General features: G+C 37.2%; 1 protein-coding gene and 1 long non-coding RNA gene across 2 annotated transcripts in view; one reads left to right on the forward strand and one right to left on the reverse strand.

Annotated features, from left to right (window-relative positions):
- Positions 1–22,892, forward strand: part of PTPRQ (protein tyrosine phosphatase receptor type Q) — a 275,808-nt gene that overhangs the window by 190,414 nt on the left and 62,502 nt on the right. Inside the window, exons 31-36 of the mRNA XM_069584123.1 lie at positions 9,364–9,550; positions 12,886–13,130; positions 16,424–16,490; positions 19,605–19,763; positions 20,287–20,509; positions 22,100–22,173. Coding sequence (XP_069440224.1) covers positions 9,364–9,550; positions 12,886–13,130; positions 16,424–16,490; positions 19,605–19,763; positions 20,287–20,509; positions 22,100–22,173 — 955 coding nt within the window. The remainder of the gene's footprint in view (positions 1–9,363; positions 9,551–12,885; positions 13,131–16,423; positions 16,491–19,604; positions 19,764–20,286; positions 20,510–22,099; positions 22,174–22,892) is intronic.
- The window catches only part of LOC138437224 (uncharacterized), a 90,499-nt gene continuing 86,886 nt past the window's right edge, over positions 19,280–22,892 (reverse strand). Inside the window, exon 3 of the long non-coding RNA XR_011255831.1 lies at positions 19,280–20,486. This is a non-coding gene — a long non-coding RNA (uncharacterized lncRNA). The remainder of the gene's footprint in view (positions 20,487–22,892) is intronic.

Consider the following 22,892-nt stretch of genomic DNA (forward strand, 5'->3'; position numbering starts at 1 on the left):
TTTCTCCCAGTCAGTCTTAAGTTTATGATCCTCCTTTTCTAGAGCATATTTGTGAAGACTTAGTTCATAATTAGCCAAAAACAATCAATATGAATGACAAATGCTCTGGGAATATCATTAAAAGCAAGCTGTAAAATGTTAACACTGTGCTCTATTAACTAGAAGATACTTTATTAGGGAAAATAGCTCTCGTGGAGTTTGGTTGTGTTGAATAGAGGGAAAAGTAAAACATTAAAAAAAGGTGATTTATCACCTAATTCTCTCAGTATTCCTACTGAGATTAAAACTGAGTAAGGGAAAGAGAGAAACATAGAAAGATAACTATTGTAATTGCTTAGTTTGTTTCAGCTACATATTAGCCTCTTCATATGCATTGTATTATTGTATCTTATCTAATAACCTTTTGATGTAAATATTATAATCTTACTTTTGCATATAGGAGAACTGAGGCACAGAGATGATTAAAAACAAAGCAAACAACTTCTCAAACAGTTAAGACCTGGCTAAAATCAGCACAACAGGAAAGGAAAGTGGAGTCACTCAGTGGTGTCCGAGTCTTTGCGACCCCATGGACTGCAGCCTACCAGGCTCCTCCGTCCATGGGATTTTCCAGGGAAGAATACTGGAGTGGGTTGCCATTCCCTTCTCCAGGAGATCTTCCCAACCCAGGGATGAACCCAGGTCTCCTGCACTGTAGGCAGACGCTTTACCATCTGAGCCACCAGGGAAGTCAGGGAATCCACCAGGAAGACCTGGCTAAACCCAGCACAGTGGTGTGATGGAAATAGGAAAACACATCAAAAAGCAAGTAAAATTTACCAAATTGAAATATGTGCACACCAAAACACCTTTGGATCAAAGACAGCAAAAAATCAAACAGATCCTAACCCTTGACAGTTTCCCTAGGATTCTTGGAACTAAAGTGGTCTTCCCTTCATTCTTTCAACACAATTCTAGTTTATTTTTTAAAATTTTGTTTTATATTGGAGCATAGTGGATTAACAATGTTGTGTTCACTTCAGGGGTGCAGCAAAGTGACTCAGTTACCCATATACGTGTACCTGTTCTTTTTCAAATCATTTTCCCATTTAGGTTATTATAGAATATTGAATGGGGTTCCCTGTGCTCTACCGTAGGTCCTTGTTGGTTATCTAGATTAAATACAGTAATGTGTACTTGTCAGTCTCAACCTCCCAGAACAACTTTAAATGCATTCGAATGCCAGCGTTGTGCTGGGTCAAACCCACATCTTTTATGGCTCCTAGACCGGCAGGCGGGTGCTTTACCGCTGGTGCCACCTGAGAAGCCCAGAAGTCATTGGCTCCCAGGCCAAAGAACACGTGCCCTTGATTTAAGGTTTATGCTGCCCCCTGGCCTCTGCCAAATACCAGCCACAGGGGCATATAGCTCTTCCCTTAAAAGACGTGAAGCAAACATTGACACTCTTTAATAAAGACACATGGGCTTCCTGGGAGGCTCAGATGGTAAAGAATCCACCTGTAATGCAGGAGTCCTGGGTTCGATCCCTGGGTCGGGAAGATCCCCTGGAGAAGGGCATGGCAACCCACTCTAGTATTCTTTTTTTTTCTTTTGAAATATATTTTATTTTATTTTTTTAAATATAAATTTATTTATTTTAATTGGAGGTTACTTTACAATATTGTATTGGTCTTGCCATACATCAACATGAATCCGCCACAGGTATACATGTGTTCCCCATCCAGAGCCCCCCTCCCTCCTCCCTCCCCGTACCGTCCCTCTGGGTTATCCCAGTGCACCAACTCCAAGCATCCAGTATCCTGCATCGAACCTGGACTGGTGATTCATTTCAGATATGATATTATACATGTTTCAATGCCATTCTCCCAAATCATCCCACCCTCACCCTCTCCCACAGAGTCCAAAAGTCTGTCCTATACATTGGTGTCTCATTTGCTGTCTCGCATACAGGGTTATCGTTACCATCTTTCTAAATTCCATATATATGCGTTAGTATACTATATTGGTGTTTTTCTTTCTGGCTTACTTCACTTTGTATAATAGGCTCCAGTTTCATCCACCTCATTAGAACTGATTCAAATGTATTCTTTTTCATGGCTGAGTAATACTCCATTGTGTATATGTACCACAGCTTTCTTATCCATTCATCTGCTGATGGACATCTAGGTTGTTTCCATGTCCTGGCTATTATAAACAGTGCTGTGATGAACATTGGGGTACACGTGTCTCTTTCAATTCTGGTTTCCTCGGTGTGTATGCCCAGCAGTGGGATTGCTGGGTCATAAGGCAGTTCTATTCCAGTTTTTTAAGGAATCTCCACATTGTTCTCCATAGTGGCTGCACTAGTTTGCATTCCCACCAACAGTGTAAGAGGGTTCCCTTTTCTCCACACCCTCTCCAGCATTTATTGCTTGTAGACTTTTGGATCGCAGCCATCCTGACTGGTGTGAAATGGTACCTCATTGTGGTCGTGATTTGCATTTCTCTGATAATGAGTGATGTTGAGCATCTTTTCATGTGTTTGTTAGCCTTCTGTATGTCTTCTTTGGAGAAATGTCTGTTTAGTTCTCTGGCCCATTTTTTGATTGGGTCATTTGTTTTTCTGGAATTGAGCTGCAGGAGTTGCTTGTATATTTTTGAGATTAGTTGTTTGTCATGTGCTTCATTTGCTATTGTTTTCTCCCATTCTGAAGGCCACTCCAGTACTCTTGCCTGGAAAATCCCCATGGACAGAGGAGCCTGGCAGGCTACAGTCCATGGGGTCGCAAAGAGTTGGACACGACTGAGTCACTAAGCACAGCACAATAAAGATATATGGGCTCAGATATCACCCTGGATGATTCTACTGGGAACTGCATTTTCTGGCCTTTTGTTGTTCCTTTTAAATTTATTATTTAATTCAGAGATAATTGCTTTACAGAATTGTGTTGTTTTCTGCCAAACATCTACATGAATCAGCCATGGGTATACATATATCCCCTCCCTCATGAACCTCCCTCCCACCTCCCTTCCCATCTCACCCCTCTAGGTTTCGGTTTTTACAGAGCCCCTTTTCAGTTCCCTGAGTCATACAGCAAATTCCCATTGACTGTTGATTTTACATATGGTAATGTAATCTTCCATGTTACTCTCTCCATACATCCCACCCTCTCCTTCCTCCCCCATCTCCCTCCCCAAAGTCCAAAAGTCTGTTCTCAATGTCTGTGTCTCCTTTCAGTTCAGTTCAGTTGCTCAGTCATGTCCAACTCTTTGCGACCCCATGAATCACAGCACACCAGGCCTCTCTGTCCATCACCAACTCCCAGAGTTCACCCAAACCCATGTCCATTGAGTTGGTGATGCCATCCAACCATCTCATCCTCTGTCATCCACTTCTCCTCCTGCCTTCAATCTTTCCCACATCAGGGTCTTTTCCAATGAGTCAGCTCTTCACATCAGGTGGCCAAAGTATTGGAGTTTCAGCTTCAACATCAGTCCTTCCAATGAAAACCCAGGATTGAGCTCCTTTAGGATGGATTGGTTGGATCTCCTTGCAGTCCAAGGGACTCTCAAGAGTCTTCACCAACACCACAGTTCAAAAGCATCCGTTCTTTGGTGCTCAGCTTTCTTTATATTCCAACTCTCACATCCACACATGGCCACCAGAAAAACCATAGCCTAGACTAGACAGACCTTTGTTGGCAAAGTAATGTCTCTTCTTTTTAATACACTGTCTAGTTTGGTCATAACTTTCCTTGCAAGGAGTAAGCATCTTTTAATTTCATGGCTGCAGTCACCATCTGCAGTGATTTTGGAGCCCAGAAAAATAAAGTCAGCTACTGTTTCCCCATCTATTTCCCAGGAAGTGATGGGACCGGATGCCATGATCTTCATTTTCTGAATGTTGAGCTTTAAGCCAACTGTTTCACTCTCCCCTTTCACTTTCATTAAGAGGCTCTTTAGTTCTTCTTCACTTTCTGCCATAAGAGTGGTGTCATCTGCATAGCTGAGGTTATTGATATTTCTCTCTGCAATCTTGATTCCAGCTTGTGCTTCCTCCAGCCCAGCGTTTCTCATGATGTACTCTGCATATAAGTTAAATAAGCAGGGTGACAATATACAGCCTTGACATACTCCTTTTCCTATTTGGAACCAGTCTGTTGTTCCATGTCCAGTTCTAACTGTTGCTTCCTGACCTGCATACAGATTTCTCAAGAGACAGGTTAGGTGGTCTGGTATTCCCATGTCTTTCAGAATTTCCCAGTTTGTTGTGATCCACACAGTCAAAGGCTTTGGCATAGTCAATAAAGCAGAAATAGATGTTTTTCTGGAACTCTCTTGCTTTTTCAAAGTTCCAGCGGATGTTGGCAATTTGATCTCTGGTTCCTCTGACTTTTCTAAAACCAGCTTGAACATCTGGAAGTTCACGGTTCACATATTGCTGAAGCCTGGCTTGGAGAATTTTGAGCATTACTTTATTAGCACGTGAGATGAGAGCAATTGTGTGGTTTGTCTGAGCATTCTTTGGCATTGCCCTTCTTTGGATGGAATGAAAACTGAACTTTTCCAGTCCTTGACCACTGCTGAATTTTCCAAATTTGCTGGCATATTGAGTGCAGCACTTTCACAGCATCATCTTTCAGGATTTGAAATAGCTCAACTGGATTTCCATCACCTCCACTAGCTTTGTTTGTAGCAATGCTTCCTAAGGCCCACTTGACTTCATTTCAGGATGTCTGGCTCTCGGTGACTGATCACACCATCATGATTATCTGGGTCATGAAGATCTTTTTTGTACAGTTCTTCTGTGTATTCTTGCCACCTCTTCTTAATATTTTCTGCTTCTGTTAGGTCCATAGCATTTCTGTCCTTTATCGAGCCCATCTTTGCATGAAATGTTCCCTTGGTCTCTCTAATTTTCTTGAAGAGATCTCTAGTCTTTCCCATTCTGTTGTTTTCCTCTATTTCTTTGCATTGATCACTGAGGTAGGCTTTCTTATCTCTCCTTGCTATTCTTTGGAACTCTGCATTCAGATGCTTATATCTTTCCTTTTCTCCTCTGCTTTTTGCTTCCCTTCTTTTCACAGCTACTTGTAAGGCCTCCTCAGACAGCCATTTTGCTTTTTTGCATTTCTTTTCCATGGGGATGGTCTTGATCCCTGTCTCCTGTACAATGTCATGAACCTCCATCCATAATTCATCAGGCACTTATCAGATCTAGTCCCTTAAATCTACTTCTCACTTCCACTGTATAATCATAAGGGATTTGATTTAGGTCATACATGAATGGTCTAGTGGTTTTTCCACTTTCTTCAATTTCAGTCTGAATTTGGCAATAAGAAGTTCATGATCTGAGCCACAGTCAGCTCCTAGTCTTGTTTTTGTTGACTGCATAGAGCTTCTCCATCTTTGGCTGCAAAGAATATAATCAATCTGATTTCGGTGTCGACCATCTGGTGATGTCCATTTGTACAGTCTTCTCTTGTGTTGTTGGAAGAGGGTGTTTGCAATGATCAGTGCATTCTCTTGGCAGAACTCTATTAGCCCTTGCCCTGCTTCATTTTGTACTCCAAGGCCAAATTTGCCTGTTACTCCAGGTGTTTGTTGACTTCTTACTTTTGCATTCTAGTCCCCTATAATGAACATTGTTTTGGGGTGTTAGTTCTAGAATGTCTTGTAGGTCTTCATAGAAGTCTTCAGCTTCTTCAGCATTACTGGTCGGGGCATAGACTTGGATTACCGTGATATTGAATGGTTTGCCTTGGAGACGAACAGAGATCATTCTGTCGTTTTTGAGATTGCATCCAAGTACTGCATTTTGGACTCCTTTGTTGACTATGATGGCTACTCCATTTCTTCTGAGGGATTCCTGCCCACAGTAGTAGATATAATGGTCATCTGAGTTAAATTCACCCATTCTAGTCCATCTTAGTTCGCTGATTCCTAGAATGTTGACGTTCACTCTTGCCTTCTCCTGTTTGACCACTTCCAATTTGCCTTGATTCATGGACCTAACATTCTGGGTGCCTATGCAATATAGCTCTTTTCAGCATCGGACCTTGCTTCTCTCACCAGTCACATCCACAACTGGGTGTTGTCTTTGAATTGGCTCCATCCCTTCATTCTTTCTGGAGTTATTTCTCCACTGATCTCCAGTAGCATATTGGACACCTACTGACCTGGGGAGTTCCTCTTTCAGTATCCTATAATTTTGCCTTTTCATACTGTTCATGGGGTTCTCAAGGCAAGAATACTGAAGTGATTTGCCATTCCCTTCTCCAGTGGACCACATTCTGTCAGACCTCAATGAAACTAAGCCATGCCGTGTGGGGCCACCCAAGACAGATGGGTCATGGTGGAGAGTTCTGACAGAATGTGTCTCCATTGCTGCCCTGCAAATAATTTCATCAATACCATCTTTCTAGACTCCATATATATGCATTAGTAGATGGTATTTGTCTTTCTCTTTCTGACTTACTTCACTCTGTATAATAGGCTCTAGGTTCATCCACCTCATTAGAACCGACTCAAATGCATTCCATTTATGGCTGAGTAATATTCCATTGTGTATACGTACCACAGCTCCTTTATCCATTCATCTGTTGGTGGACATCTAGGCTGCTTCCATGTTCTAGCTATTGTAAATAGTGCTGCAATGAACACTGGAGTACACGTATCTTTTTCAATTTTGGTTTCTTCAGGGTGTATGCCTAGGCATGGGATTGCTGGGTCACTTGGTGGTTTTATTCCTAGTTTTTTAAGGAATCTCCATACCATCTTCCATACTGGCTGTATCAGTTTACATTCCCACCAACACTGCAAGAGGGTTCCTTTTTCTCCACACCCACTGCAGCATTTATTGTTTGTAGACTTTTTGATGATGGCCATTCTGACCGGTGTGAGGTGATATCTCATTGTAGTTTAGATTTGCATTTCTCTAATAATGAGCCACGTTGAGCATCTTTTCATGTGTTTGTTAGCCATCTGTATGTCTTCTTTGGAGAAATGTCTGTTTAGGCTTTTTTCCCACTTGTTGATTGAGTTGTTTGTTTTTCTGGTATTGACTTGTATGAGCTGTTTGTATATTTTGGAAATTAATCCTTTGTCAGTTGTTTCATTTGCTATTATTTTCTCCCATTCTGAGGTTGTCTTTTTATCCTTTTTATAGTTTCCTTTGTTGTGCAAAAGCTTGTAAGTGTAATTAGGTCCCACTTGTTTGTTTTTGTTTTGATTTCCATTGCTCTAGGAGGTGCCTCGTAGAGGGTGTTGCTGTGATTTATGTCGTAGAGTATTATTCTGCCTGTGTTTTCCTCTAAGACTTTTATGTTCCTTTTATTTTTAACTTATCAACTACTTAGTAGCTTCTCTGCACCAAGACAAAGATGGAAAATGTAAAGTCCTGCTTCCAAGTAACTCACAGTCTAGAACACCAGAATATAGATAATTATAGAGTATGATATATCCAGTCTTTTTGGAATATAATGTTACAAAGTAATTCAAGTTTCTGTTATAGGGTACATAATATATAGAGGAGACTGTACCGAGAAGGTTAAATGTAGTAGGCTTAGTAAAGACAGAAAATGAATTTTTGTACATGCTGTTTTTTGAGGGCACAGCATTCTTTTGGAATTTTACTATATATTTTATGGTACATCACATGCATTTTATTTCCTACTTTACTAACTGCAATCTGTTACCCATTTTTTAATCAAGGCATTAGAATAATTTAATTTTACTTTATAAGATCAGGTCTCATGACCTTGTAGTAGTGTAGAGAGGTCTGAACTCTTCAAAGACCTGGGATCAAATCCTATTGCAGTTACCAAGCAGCTATGGAATCTTAAGAAATTCAGCTCAACTCTATAAAACCAGAGTTGAAATAGCTCTGGTAGTCAGCTAAGGAACATGAAGAGCAGTCAGCATGAAGCTAAGTGGTGGGCAGTGATGAGTTGAGGACCTCTACCCCGTTATAAAGTTACCCATCATTCATCTTTAGATAATTATTAGCCAGCATACATTTAAGTCTAGTCTTAGGGGAACTTTAAAAAGCCTGATTTGTATGTGATATTTAAATGTTGACAACCAATTAAACACACACTTTCTACCAGAGGATACATGAAGCTGATCAGTTGGATTCCTATGCTGATCTGTTTTTCTGCCACCTTAGGTTAGATTATCTTCCCCCACTGCTCTCTCTCAAGATGGTTTGATCTGTTTGATTTTTTTTTTCAATACTGTTATTGTATCTGCTTCTTCTGTGCTTCTCATAGCAACATCTTTTTCAGTTAAGAAACTTAGAGAAGAGCATTTGAAGAACATACTGAACAAAAATACATCTTTCAAAGTTATAAGAAAGGTTCAAGTTGAAAATGAACTTGTTAGTGAGGACAGTGTGTCCAGCTTATTTTTAAGTGTTTCAAGTCAAGTATCTGATAGAAGCAGGCATAAGAGGATTTTGAATTTTCTCTTCATTTCAGAAAAACTCCTATTTAGTGCTAGAAACGTTAGCTATGTTTAGTCCCTACAGTGAGTAGGCCAGATTCTCCATCAAAAACAGACTGCTCCAATAAATAGTACAACTGTGTTTATTATACCTAAGCATACTCATTTGTACATGTTTAATAATTGCATCTACATTAATTGATTCCTTATTCAGTACCATGCATGGTGCTAGATCAGTTTTCCAAACTTCAGTATGACCAGCATTTTAAAAAATCAATCGGAATAAAATTTAAAAGAGCAGAAAATATCAAAGTGCATTTTAGAAGCTGTATTTCTTAAAAGCGGTTTGCAGTTATAAAGAATACAGATTCGCACACATACATCCTGAATGTGTATGGACATTATGTTGCCAAATGTGTTTCACTTTGTGGGTCATGATTAAAAAAAAACAACAACATAAGTTTCTTTGCTAACTACCTCAGATCTGTTTTTTTCTAAATCATCAAAATACTATAATTATTTAGATATTATCGCCCTGATCTTACATACGTAGAAAGTTAGAGCATAACTGACTTATCGAATGCTGTGGAAGTTACTAAGTGACCAGGTTGGGATCTGAACCCTTGATGACTATGTACCAACCTGTATTCATTCCTCTCTAAAACACTGGAGTAGAAGTTTCATTGACTACAGAGATGCTTTTTGCTTCTTCTGATTATTGTGGTTGATTTTTTTCTTTTACTTTCAACTGTTGAAATAACTGCTAGTTAGTAGACTCTTGAAGTAGCACTTTGGATTTCCCAGGACCATCTGACTGTAAATAAAAGAAATTTTAAATCTTGCCTAGAAAGATGTACCACTTGTAGCTTTCTATTAATAAGTTTTAGTGATTTGTAACTCAAGTGCTGCTTTCTCTGGTAGCTATTATTTTTTCCCCTATAGGTAGATAGTGATGAATTTAATATTTCCCTAATCAAGTCAAATGAAGAAAATAAAACCACAGAAGTTAAAGATTTGGAAATCTTCACAAGGTATTCCGTGGTGATCACTGCATTCACTGGAAATATCAGTGCTGCATATGTGGATGGAAAGTCAAGTGCTGAAATAATTGTTACCACTTTAGAATCAGGTAAGGTCTATTTTTCATCATTGCTAAAAATTGACTAAGTGTCTTTCTTATCTCACACTCTACCCTACAAAGCATATATGGTACAAGAAAATTTTAAGCATATAAGCATAAAATTCAATGATTCACTGGGACTGACAAAAGTGAAGCTTTCTATTTGTATTTTTGAGGCAAAATAGAATTATGTAGCACAGTCAATACTTGTAAATACAGAAATAAATTAGTTCATATTAAGGTATCTAAATGTATTTTTTGTGTGTTTATTTCAACACTAAGTATTTTAAAAGTTGGACAACCTTGCCTAAGAGATGATTTTTCCAACTATTTATAGTCAATAAAGCTTCACCTTAAATTCCGTTTTAATTATTTATGTCCCATGGTTTAAATGTACATTAAAATAATGATACTCTATTATCAAGGACTCAGTCGGTAAAGAATCTGCCTGCAATGCAGGAGACCCAGGTTCAATTCGTGGGTTGGGAAGATTCCCTGGAGAAGGAAATGGCAACCCACTCCAGTATTCTTGCCTGGAGAATCCCAAGGACAGAGGAGGCTGGCAGGCTACTGTCCATGGGGTCACAAGAGTCAGACACGACTTAGCGACTAAACTACCACCTCTCTATTATTAAATTATCTGGGCTTTCCAGGAGCCACGAATATGCTTGCCAATGCAGGAGACATACAGACATGGGTTCGGTTTAATCCCTGGGTCGGGAAGATCCCCTGGAGGAGGGCATTCTTGCCTGGAGGATCCTATGGACAGAGGAGCCAATTAACCCCTCAGCTATGTTTACCATATCTGTTCTCTTCATTTAGTCAAGCGGCATGTTTTATTATATAATCTAAGGACAAATGTCAGAATCCGTACAGATTGCCTCAAGTTGGCATGAACAGGGTCTGAGTGGATAGTAAGATTGTAACCTGGGAGAAATGACCATGGAAAGTCAACTTCCCAGAACTCGCTTGCCCCATCCTCCTTCAGACTCCTGATGTTCTTTGCCAGCAGCTATATCTCTGGAAAGAGCACATAAAGGATGTGTTGCTATCGTTTATTTGTTGCTATCTGTAAGGTATGTATAGGAGGGGAAAAAAAAGTCTTTTCATAATACTGTACACTCTATTATCTATAAACTTACGGTTCTAAATTGAAAGGTGCATCTTATCCTCAGCACCATAAAATTCTACTTGCTTCCATTTAGTGGCCAGGTATTGTTAAGGTATCCGTTTTACTTTCTGCCCTTCTCCCTTATCCTGCCCATCGGTGAGAAAAGTTGCTGCTAAACTTGTTCATGTTCATACCATAAAACTTTGATCAACAATCTTAATGTGACACCATTTCCAAGGATATTGTAGTTTAATAAATTTTTACTAAACCTCTAAGAGTAGATTTTAGATATGAAAACAAAGATATCTGGAGGGTAGGAAGTTCTTTCTAACACTGAGGTAATTTTTTCACGTATTCAACTTTAAAGCTGATCCTAATTTTAGGGAATCATCTCTCATAAAAAGAAATATATATATTCTTATATATCATAAAAATGTATAATAGCAATTGTGAAAATGTGTGTTGAACCAATTTAACTTTTATATCAGCTATACATTTCTTCACATTGTGATGTTTGCACAATAACATCTGCTTCTCTTTTTTCTGTTATGTATTTACTTATGTTTTGCTTGCCGTAGGGAACTATCTCTAGATATCTCTACAAGTGTATGTGAATATCTGAGCTATTCATACGTAAATATGAACAGCCTTCTTCATGGAAATTTGTTACCTAGAATGGAAGAATATATACATTTCAATGTGATTAAATATGTTCATGCAACCATTAAATTTATTTTAAAAAATACTGATTATATAGTTTGACAAGAACCAGTTCTCACATTTATGAAATAATTTTATCCTGTGTTATCTTTCATAATAATTTATTGATATTTAGCTAGTTATACATTAGGGCAACTTTTATTTATCAAAAATAAACAGGAATATCTAGAATATATAAAGAAATATTAAAATTCAACACTTACAAAGAATCCAATTAGAAAATTTCAGAGGGGACTTCCCTGGCAGATCAGTAATTAGGACTCCAAGCTGCCAGCGCAGGGTGCATGGGTTCAATCCCTGGTCAGGGAACTAAGGCCCCACATGTCACATGGCCAGAAAAATAAGAAAACTGACAAAGAACAGGAACTGATATTTCACCAGAGAGGAAATATGATTGGCAAATAAACTCAAGATATGTTTTTTCAGCACTATTATCTGTTAAGAAAAGGTAAATTAAAACCACAATGATACATCACTATGCATCTACTAGAACAGAAAAAATAATTTTTAAAATAGTAATAATACCAAATGCTGGAAAAACTCCAAAAAGACTGGATCTCTCATACATAACTATTGATACAATGGAAAAATATTTTGGTAATCTATAAAACTGAACATGCACTCACCATAGATCCACAAATTACAATCTTAGGCAATTATCACAGACAATTGAAAACTTAATGTTCATACAAATATCTTTATATGAATGTTAACAGGCTTATTAGGAATAATGACAAAATAACTGGAAACAACCCAAATGTTTTTATGATTAAACAAATTCTAGTACAATGGAACACTACTCAGCAGTAAAGACAGAATAAACTGTTGATATACACAGCAGCTCTGGATCTCAAGGTCATTGTGCTGTTGTCTTTTGCAACTAATAAAACTATGGAGATGGAGACTGACCAGTGTCAAGGAGTCATGAAGTGCAAACATAAGGGGAGAGCAAGAGGACTTTTCTTTATGGTGATGGAAGCGTTTTGTATCTTCTTTCTGGTGATGGTTACAGGAGTCTATACATGGAATTAAATTGCGTAGAACCATACAAAAATACAGGGAAGCATGAAAAATGGTGAAAATTGAATAAGACCTATAGTCAAGTTAATATGATTGTGTCAGTTCTGTTCCCAGGTTTGCTATTTAACTACAGTTATATAAGATGTCACCACTGGGGAAAGCTAGGGGAAGGTTACAAGGAACTGAATGTACGATTTTTGCAACTTCCTGTGAGTCTACATTATTTTTAAGTTCAGAGTGTCATAGAAGTTCATTCTGTGTAAGACACATACATATAAAAGGCTAAATATATAAGCAAATAAACTGGATCACTGTTATGGTTTCTGTGATTATAAATGTCAATGATTCTATAATGAACCTGCCATTTTGCTTTTCATAATTAAATGATTTGTGTAATACTCTTTGTAAAGAGAAATTTGAAGCAAATCAGTTTTATATGGAGGTCAAAATGAACACAAATTTTTAAATAATTTTAACTGCTAAATACTTTTAGTCCCTAAGGATCCACCTAACAACATGACATTTCAGAAGATACCAGATGAAGTTACAAAATTTCAGTTAACATTTCTTCCTCCTTCTCAACCAAATGGAAATATCCAAGTATATCAAGCTTTGGTTTACAGAGAAGACGATCCTACTGCTGTCCAGATTCACAACCTCAGCATCATCCAGAAAACGGACACATCTGTCATTGCAATGTTAGAAGGGCTCAAAGGTGGACATACATACAACATCAGTGTAAGTATGCACAGTTTTTAATTATTCATCTGTTTTACAAAGTTGATAGAAAAACTCAGCATTCAAAAATACTGCAGCTTATGTAATACTACATTTCTCTTGGTGGAATTGCTTAAAGACATGCCAAGTGAAAAAGATCTGGGGAAACAGAATTGCTGATTTCCTATTTTAATATAGCAAGTCATGTGAAAATATGTAAATAACAGAAAAGTTTGCACAATTATAGTGGAAATCAAAAATAAAGCATAAAGAAAATCCACACTAAAAGTTAAAGAGCAGTGATATATAGATAGTTCTGCCTGAAGGAAGACTGTTTCTGTGTGATTATAAATGGAAAATGGAAAAGGAAATAGCAAAGGCAAAGGGCAGAAATAACTATTTGTATGATTGAAATTCACATGTATTTCACACAACTATTACTAAAAGCATTTTATATCTTAATTCTAAATTATCCATTTTGGAAAGTAAATATATATGTGAGTTCATATACATCCACATAGACATAATACACATACAATTTGTTTCACCCTTTCACGATTTTTATAGCATGTCTTGGAATTTTCAAAAAGAACTATATAATTCAGAAAATCATCTATTAAGCAACATAGAACCAATCTAGCTGCTGCTGCTGCTAAGTCGCTTCAGTCATGTCCGACTCTGTGCGACCCCATAGATGGCAGCCCACCAGGCTCTGCCACCTCTGGGATTCTCCAGGCAAGAATACTGGAGTGGGTTGCCATTTCCTTCTCCAATGCATGAAAATGAAAAGTGAAAGTGAAGTTGCTCAGACGTGTCCAGCTCTTTGTGACCCCATGGACTACAGCCTACCAGGCTCCTCTATCCATGGGATTTTCCAGGCAAGAGTACTGGAGTGGGTTGCCATTGCCTTCTCCAAGAACCAACCTAGACAACATATTAAAAAGCAGAGACATTACTTTGCCAACAAAGGTCTGTCTAGTCAAGGCTATGGTTTTTCCAGTGGTCATGTATGGATGTGAGAGTTGGACTGTGAAGAAGGCTGAGCACCGAAGAATTGATGCTTTTGAACTGTGGTGTTGGTGAAGACTCTTGAGAGTCCCTTGGACTGCAGGGAGATCCAACCAGTCCATCCTAAAGGAGATCAGTCCTGGGTGTTCAATGGGAGGTTGATGCTAAAGCCAAAACTCCAATACTTTGGCCACCTGATGGGAAGAGCTGACTCATTTGAAAAGACCCCAATGCTGGAAAGATTGTGGGCAGGAGGAGAAGGGGACAACAGAGGATGAGATGGTTGGATGGCATCACCAACTCAATGGACATGGGTTTGGGTGAACTCCAGGCGTTGGTGATGGACAGGGAGGCCAGGCATGCTGTGGTTCATGGGGTCGCAAAGAGCTGGACACAAATGAGCTACTGAACTGAACTGAAATTCACCCTAAGCATTCAAGTAGCTCAAGTAACTAAATAGTCAAGTAACTAATCTTCCAACAAACTCTTGATATCAGAAAACCATCCTTAATAATTTGTGTTATTTCCCTCACTCACTGTATAATCTGACTTGCTAGGACTCTTGTTACATATACCATTAAATGGACCCCCATTCTAAAAGATCTGTTAGAGAGAAGGTGGTAGTTAAGAGAATGAACTGACCGAGATTCAAATCCTGGCCCTGCTAGTTTCTTTCAGGGCAGTTTCTGCAAATCTGTGCCTCTTTTTCCTTATCTGAAAAATCAGTAATAGGAATAGTAATTTCTATACAGGATATTAATAGTGATGGTAGGAAACAAATGGTTTGGCTCTCGCAAATAAAAAGAAAAATAGGACATAAAGCACAACTAATTCGTAATTTTTAAAATTATGAATGGGTCTTCATTGCCGTGCGTGGGCTTCTCATTGCAGTGGCTTCTCTCGTTGCAGAGCACGGGCTCTAGGGGTGTGAGCTTCAGTAGCAGCAGCTCACAGCCTCTAGAGGATGGGCTCAGTAGTTGTGGCACATAGCTTAGTTGCCCTGTGGCACATAGAATCTTCTCAGACCAGGCATCAAACCTATGTCCCTTGCACTGGCATGTGGCCTGTCATTCACTGTACCACCAGGGGAAGTCCACTAGTTCATAAAGAAAAAATCAATCTTTCGATTATTTGCAAGGTGCAGTTTTCACTGTCCTCAACACCTGAGAATTTACTAGGAATGTGTAACTTTCACATATCCTAACCGAATGAATCAAAACCTATAGGTTTTCCTTTAACAGCGTTTGTGAGTGACTTCTTTCCTCACTGCAACTTGAGAAGCACTGCCCAGCCTTATTATTCCACTTAAATGTTAGGTTGTAACGAAATATAAATAATTAATCACATTGTAGCATCACTTCATTTTGAATACTTTCTTTTTGAAGTTTACATACACCAATAAATATTTCCTTTATATATATTTTTAAGCTACATCTTATAGGCTTGGTTTATTTACTATACCTGCCACATCATATATGTTATTTTAATTCAATCAAAATACTTCTAAACTGTGCATAGGGTGGAGGGTGGACCAGTAATGTATGAAACAAATTTATTAATTCCAATAAAGATGCATTCTAAATTGTATTTATTGAATATAATGAAATTGGCAAGAACACAGTCATTATTTTATTAATATATATAGAGATACAGTGAATTAAGGAAGAGCCTGTGTCTGCAGCTTCCTGAGCACCAAGCTGATTGAGAGGATTCACATTTGTGTAAATCACCCTCTGCAGATACAAACAGAAATGCTTTATGTGTATATGCTACATTATGCAGGTTATAGCGTCAGATACTTAGGGGCAGGGGTGAAGCAGGGCAGAGAGGCCAACTTTCAGAGGGATGATTTAATACAGGAAAACTGGGAGGCTGAGGGAATAGGGTTTCATCTCAGAAGGAAAAAAAAGAGAGAGTCTTGAATATGGATTTAAAGAAAGCTGGAGTTACCTAGCTACAGAGAAAAGGAACAGATGTTAGAGTAGATGAAGAGAGAGTGTAGACACAGTGACTCTTCTGCTCTTTCCTCCTACGGGTTCAAACAGAAGCCACATCTTTCTTAGTCTCTGTGATAGGGCTGTTTAGGTCGCCGAGCCTTTGTTCTCAGGGCCTAGTACCATAGCATCAGTTGTAAGAACTAGCTTATTGCTAACATTCTTCCTCCATATATTATATAAATTTGAGTGCAAGAAAATATAATAGACTATATGAATTGTTTTTTAAAAAATAGAATTTTAAAATGACATAATCATAATTGCTTATATATACACCTGTGAAAATAATAACAAGATGTTTCTTTGTTTTAGGTTTATGCAATCAACAGTGCGGGTGCAGGGCCAAAGGTTCAAATGAGAATAACCATGGATATTAAAGGTACATGAGCTGCCTTCCCATGAAATGCTTTTGTCTTAAAAGTAATTATAATTTATTTTCTGTATTAGAGTTATGGATGTAGCTAAGCTTTTAAATGATGCATATACATATAGTAAGCATACATTAAGTAATAAGTAATATATGCTTATTAAAGCTGTAATTAAAATACCTAAATCATGAGGCAAATTACCATGTTAATTACAGAGACTGTCTGCTATATTTGTTTTCTGCTAAATTGAAATTTTGCTGAGACAAACTTTATAATTGTATTTTATATTTTTTCAATTTTATTGAAAAGGAAACTCTTTCTTTAAATTACCCATGACTGGACTTTGACTAGTTCTAAGTAGATTCTCTGACTGATCTTTTTTTGAAAGTCAGATTCTTTTAAGTTAATAAAATGGTATTTACTGAACTACCATAGAATCAACTTTATGATTCTGGCTATAAAGTAGATCTATCAATTCATCATTGACAGGGATTTTTTTCATAGAAAATATATAAAAATCTAGAGACTCCCTCCCTCACCAAATTCCACAAAACCCACAGAAGGTTATTAAGAGGAACTTAAGGCCACTCAGTTATTCAGGGTGCCTTCTCAAGAAAGAAACGTGCACACGGATTTGTCCCTTCTCTAAAAACCTGTGTGAAACCTGCAGAGAGATTTTTAAAAATACATATATTGAGCTTTAGTAGAATTCCACCTGATCCTCTTTCTAAAATGAAAACCATCTTCTCTCAGCCTTTGGTAACTACAGCGCAGCACAGTGATTCAATGCCGTCTTTAGGCGGGTCGAGGGTCACGTCGCTGAGGCTGAATCCTGGGTTGGCCACTTGCTACCTTGTTTGGCTTTAGACAAGTTTCTTAACACACCTCAGTTCAGTTCAGTCCAGTCGCTCAGTCGTGTCCGACTCTGCGACCCCATGAATCGCAACATGCCAGGCCTCCCTGTCCATCACCAACTCCCGGAGTTCACTCAGACTCACATCCATCGAGTCCGTGATGCCATCCAGCCATCTCATCCTGTGTCGTCCCCTTCTCCTCCTGCCCCCAATCCCTCCCAGCATCAGAGTCTTTTCCAATGAGTCAACTCTTCGCATGAGGTGGCCAAAGTACTGGAGTTTCAGCTTTATCATCATTCCCTCCAAAGAAATCCCAGGACTGATCTCCTTTAAAATGGACTGGTTGGATCCCTTGCAGTCCAAGGGACTCTTAACACCTCTAAGCCAGTGTAATAGAGATAATACTAGTTCCTACCTCATATTGTGAGGATTAAGAGAGAATCTGAAAAACCCACAGTATCTAGAAACTTGCTTTGTTAAAAATAAGAAATATTCACTGTAAGATGAAGCTGATAAATTTTATTTTTTCACCATTGGGTAGTTTATATAACTGTAATAGTATTTCTTTGTTATTCAGTGGCAGACTTACTCATATATTCAGTATGTAACAATAGATGCATTATATTTGTTTAGTGAAACTTCCCATTTCAGACATTTTGCTCATCCTCCAGTAAAGATGATTAGTTCTGACTTCCCACACTTTACATAGAGCAGATAGACTCATGACCAGTTATCTAGAGAAAATGGACGAGTACTGGTAGCAGGGATGGGGGGTCTAAAAAATTGAATTTTTCTCTCGTAATATGCATAATTTTATTAATGACATGGAGTAACACTGGATTAACAATTGTCATATCAGTTTGGACAGTACTGTCCAATGACAGATCCTGGAACTGGAAACCTTGTCTTGGGGGCTCCCCAGTGGCCTCCCTTGAACCTGGAGGCTGTTCCTGCCACATCCTTCCTTCCTTCCTTCTCCTCATTTACACGTCAGAACTGTGATCTTCCCACCTACTATTGCTCCCTGCTCCCCTATTCTCCACAAATATTTTCCCCAGTAAACTTCCTGCATATCTAACATCAGCATAACCCTGACATCTCAGAGGAGTGAGCTAAAGAATTGAGTCAAAAAGATTTGGTTCATGTCTTGATACTTCCCTTTCACAGCTATGTGGCATTAAGGCTGTTTTCCTCATTTATCAAATGGAAATGATACTGCCGATTTTATGGCATGGTTAGGAGTCTTTTTAAAAAGATTTTATGAGAATTGAAGTTTGATTAAGCAACTTACTGATGCTCAAACAGCTAGTGTGAGGAGCTCTAAGATGAAACAAGCAGAACCTCTACAAATATTAGTTTTGAAGATACTTGTATGCATTGATGGTAAAATGTGAATTATCATGACACTTTTAGAAATTATTCTGGAAATATGTGTTAAAGTTAAAAGTACATGTACCTTTTCTTCCAGAAATTCTGCACTTGGGAATATATTCTATAGAAATAAAAGAATCAGTGAGTAAGACTTAATAAGGCTGATTAGTGAAGCAAATGTTCAAAAACTGAAGGAAAAGTGAATTCCTATCACCCGGTGAATGATTGAATAAATGTGATGCAGTTGTACCATGACAAATAATACAGTTATTAAGAAGAATGAATTAACCCAGAACTTGCTGACTTGAAAAGATTTATACAGTCATTGTAATAAAAAGCAATATGTGGTATAATACTTAACAGAGCCCCATTAAAATGTATCAGTGAGAAAAATCCATTACGTATGACTTTATGTATTTTTATATGATTATGTGAACATAAAAATATGAAAGGATATCATCTAGTTGTTTGGGATGGATAACTGTGGGGTTGGAGGGCAGAGCTCCTGGTGTGACTAGAACAGAAATTAGTGAACCAGCTAAAGGAAGTAAGAGAAAAAAAAACACACTAAAATATTAGTATGATTTAATACATTTGTGAAAATTATATGTATATGTATATATAGTTTGAATTTCTTTAATACATGAAGAGGAATCCGACGTCTGAAAATCACACCTGGGCTCCATTATCTCAGGCAAGTCTCAAATATATAATTATATCATTAGGAGGTAATAATTGCCAAATATCTGCCGTATCCAAACAAAAATGTTTCATGTTATTTACGTTTGTCATCACTTTATCTGTAAATTACCTGCATTAAAGGAGAATTTAAAATGATTTTCTCTTTTCTGTAAGAACAAAAAATCAACAGCTAGTGATAGTTCTTCTTCATGTTTCCAGCTCCAGCACGACCAAAAACCAAACCAACCCCTATTTATGATGCCACAGGAAAACTTCTTGTGACTTCAACAACAATTACAATCAGAATGCCAATATGTTACTACAATGATGATCATGGACCAATCAAAAATGTACAAGTGCTTGTAGCAGAAGCAGGAGGTATCCTCACATGCCAGGTTATCTTGTTAAATTGTGGAGTGTGGACTGCTCAATGCTAAAGACATTTCAATTCAAAATTAGTATTATAAGATAGACTCTTGATTATTACAACATCTTTTGAGCTTAGTAGATTGTCAATATTATCATTAACTTTACTGACCATTAATTTATGCCTAAATAGTTTGTCAAAATTAAAAGACATGTGGTTAAAATATTTTATTCTATATGCTGGTAGGATTTTGGCAGGATGCAGTCTTGATAGCTTCTTTGAAGGTGGGAAAGTTACTCTTGACTGAAGAATGCTTTTTCTCTGAGATGTCATTCTCCACAATAGTGTCGTGTCTGATGGGATAGATAGGGTTACCTGCTTATCCTGGTAGATCAGTTGAATCATCCCTTGTGGTTCAGAAAGTGAAAGATGTTGCATCCAGATTTTTCTCATGCAGTTATAGAAATGCCTTTTATAAATGTGAAAATACGTTTGGATATGACTTGTAATAATTCTTCTTTTTTCTGAAAATAGCTCAGCATGATGGAAATGTAACAAAGTGGTATGATGCATATTTTAATAAACCAAGGCCATATTTTACAAATGAAGGCTTTCCTAACCCCCCATGTACAGAGGGAAAGGCAAAGTTTAGTGGCAATGAAGAAATTTACATCATAGGTGCTGATAATGCGTGTATGATTCCTGGTAATGAAGACAAAATCTGCAATGGACCTCTGAAACCAAAAAAGCAATACTTGTAAGTATAGTTTATGCTTCCTATGCATCATGACAGCAAGCTAGTTGACATTTTTAACCCATCCATCTACTCCTCCTCTCATTTTTTCCAGTAAGTACTGGATATCCATAATGTGTTGTGACCTGATGCATGATAAAGATCAACAAGGCATTGTCTTTTCATTCAGTAAAAGTACAGTTCTAGGGAAAGTAGGCAAACTTATAAGTAATTGTGGTTTGAAATAAGCAACTAAGGGCAATATGAATATTGTGCAAATTGGAGAACTCCGGTAGGAGAATTTAATTCTTCTTGTAGAGGGCTATGTGACTAGTGTGCGATGTTTTGTCTTTCTCATCATTCTGCCATGCATGCTGATGTATGTACCGCTTTAGAAACACTATCCTCGTCTTCCAGTTAATTGTGGCTCCCTTAACTTCAGTCATAACAATCATTTTCAGCTCTTCATATTATCAAACATCTAAATGGTGTATTAAAATATTTATATTCACTTTAGTATTTGGTATTGTGTAGATTATAACACTCTAATATAAAAACAGATGTTGATATTTTAGCTCTATTAAATGCTTTGCTAAATTTGGCTTATTTTTTCCTACTAAGTTGACTATCATATCATGACTATAATTTTTAAAAATTTAATTTCCAAAATATGATTTTTAATACTAAATTTGAAAAATACAGCTAGTTTCACTTTTGCCTACTAGTTAAAGCGTTATTAAATTCTTCATAAACATCCTAGGGCAACTTAACATTAGAAAGAGAAGTTAGAGCATTTTTTTTCCAAATGCCTATCATCTGTTATTAAGAACACTTACTTGGTTACTAAATTATGCCCTGAGATTAATCATCATACAATAACAGTTATAGATATGATATACTATAAAGTTTTATATCTAAGAATTATTGATTTTGCATAATTTTACCAAAACATTTCATATAAACCATAAAATCAAAAGAATTTGAGAACAGCAGAGGTTATTAATGTAGATTGATGTTATATTTTAAAATTCTTATATGTTCATAGTTTTAAAATAAGGTAAATTTTGGTTGTCTCTGTGGTGATAGAATTATCCAGCGATTTTTAAGGCTCATTTTCTTTGCACCCATTTTCTATGTTGTATGTCATGGAAGCATATAAAGTGAAAATATAGCTACGCACACTCAGAATTAATAAGCATTATTATTTGTTTACATGTGAACAAGGTAAGTTTTATATGATCATTCTAAATCTGACTTACTGGTATTTTCAAAGGTGACTGAACTATAATAGTTATGTTTAAATTGTGCTTTTGCTGACATTAAGTCATTTCATCCAAACAAATATATGAGGGAGATGATCTACTTAATCTGATTAACTGCTGACTATTCATGAATCTGGTCAAAGTTTTAGTCACACTCTGATGAAGTTGGAAAGGTCTGTGTCCAGGATAATTACTCATAAAGATACTATTTGTTCTGGTGGTGGCAGATTTCTAAGTTTATACTTTTTAAATTCATGTTCTCTGAACAAAAATGTATTTTTCCACAGCTACTTGTTTAAATTATACATAGGAAAAAAAAAGTCATATGTAAATTGTTTTTCTTCTTCCACAGATTTAAATTTAGAGCCACAAATGTCATGGGACAATTTACTGACTCTGATTACTCTGATCCTGTTAAGACTTTAAGTAAGACATTTTTGTAGTTTAATTTCATTTATAATCTCAACATGCTAATCATAGTTGTAATGTTCCTTAGTAAATGTATTCCATGACTGAATGTTCTCAAGTATAAAGTCATTTCAAGGTTAATTATGTTGACTAAGGAAAAAGTAGTATTTATAATACTCTTTTAAGTGATGGGCTCCATCTATTCAAATTTGGACATAGATTTCAATATGGTATTCAGTCTAGGCTGATGTGTATGGACATTACACTAAGAAAATATTTGGTTTTTTCATATGCAATCTTCTATGTAAAACATTTTTACTTCATAAAAATGAAAAAGGATTAAGGAAATTTTTCTGAAATAATCCTGAAAGTTAGAAGCTTATCAGTCTTTTTAAGTTTTCTGTCTGATCAGTGCTTTCATGAGTTTTTCAATTGTATCTACCCAGTCAGGCCTGGATAAAACATAAGTACCATTCAGTCAGATGCAGGCATATTTCTTCCTTTTCTCTTTCTTCCCCTCCTCCCCTTCCTACTGCTACTTCTCTTTCTCTCCTCCGCCTCCTTCACCATCAACATATCTAACATTAAATATTCTGCGCCAGACATACTCTGAGGTCCTTAGTATGTATTAACTGATGGATTCTTCACAACGATCCTTTAATTTAGGTCAGTCGTTCTCAATGGACTGATATTACTGTCTGGGGATTTGGCAGTGTCTGAAGCCATTTTCGGTTGGG

The sequence above is a fragment of the Ovis canadensis genome, chromosome 3 (assembly GCF_042477335.2).
Source record: "Ovis canadensis isolate MfBH-ARS-UI-01 breed Bighorn chromosome 3, ARS-UI_OviCan_v2, whole genome shotgun sequence".
Classification (NCBI taxonomy): Eukaryota; Metazoa; Chordata; class Mammalia; order Artiodactyla; family Bovidae; genus Ovis; species Ovis canadensis.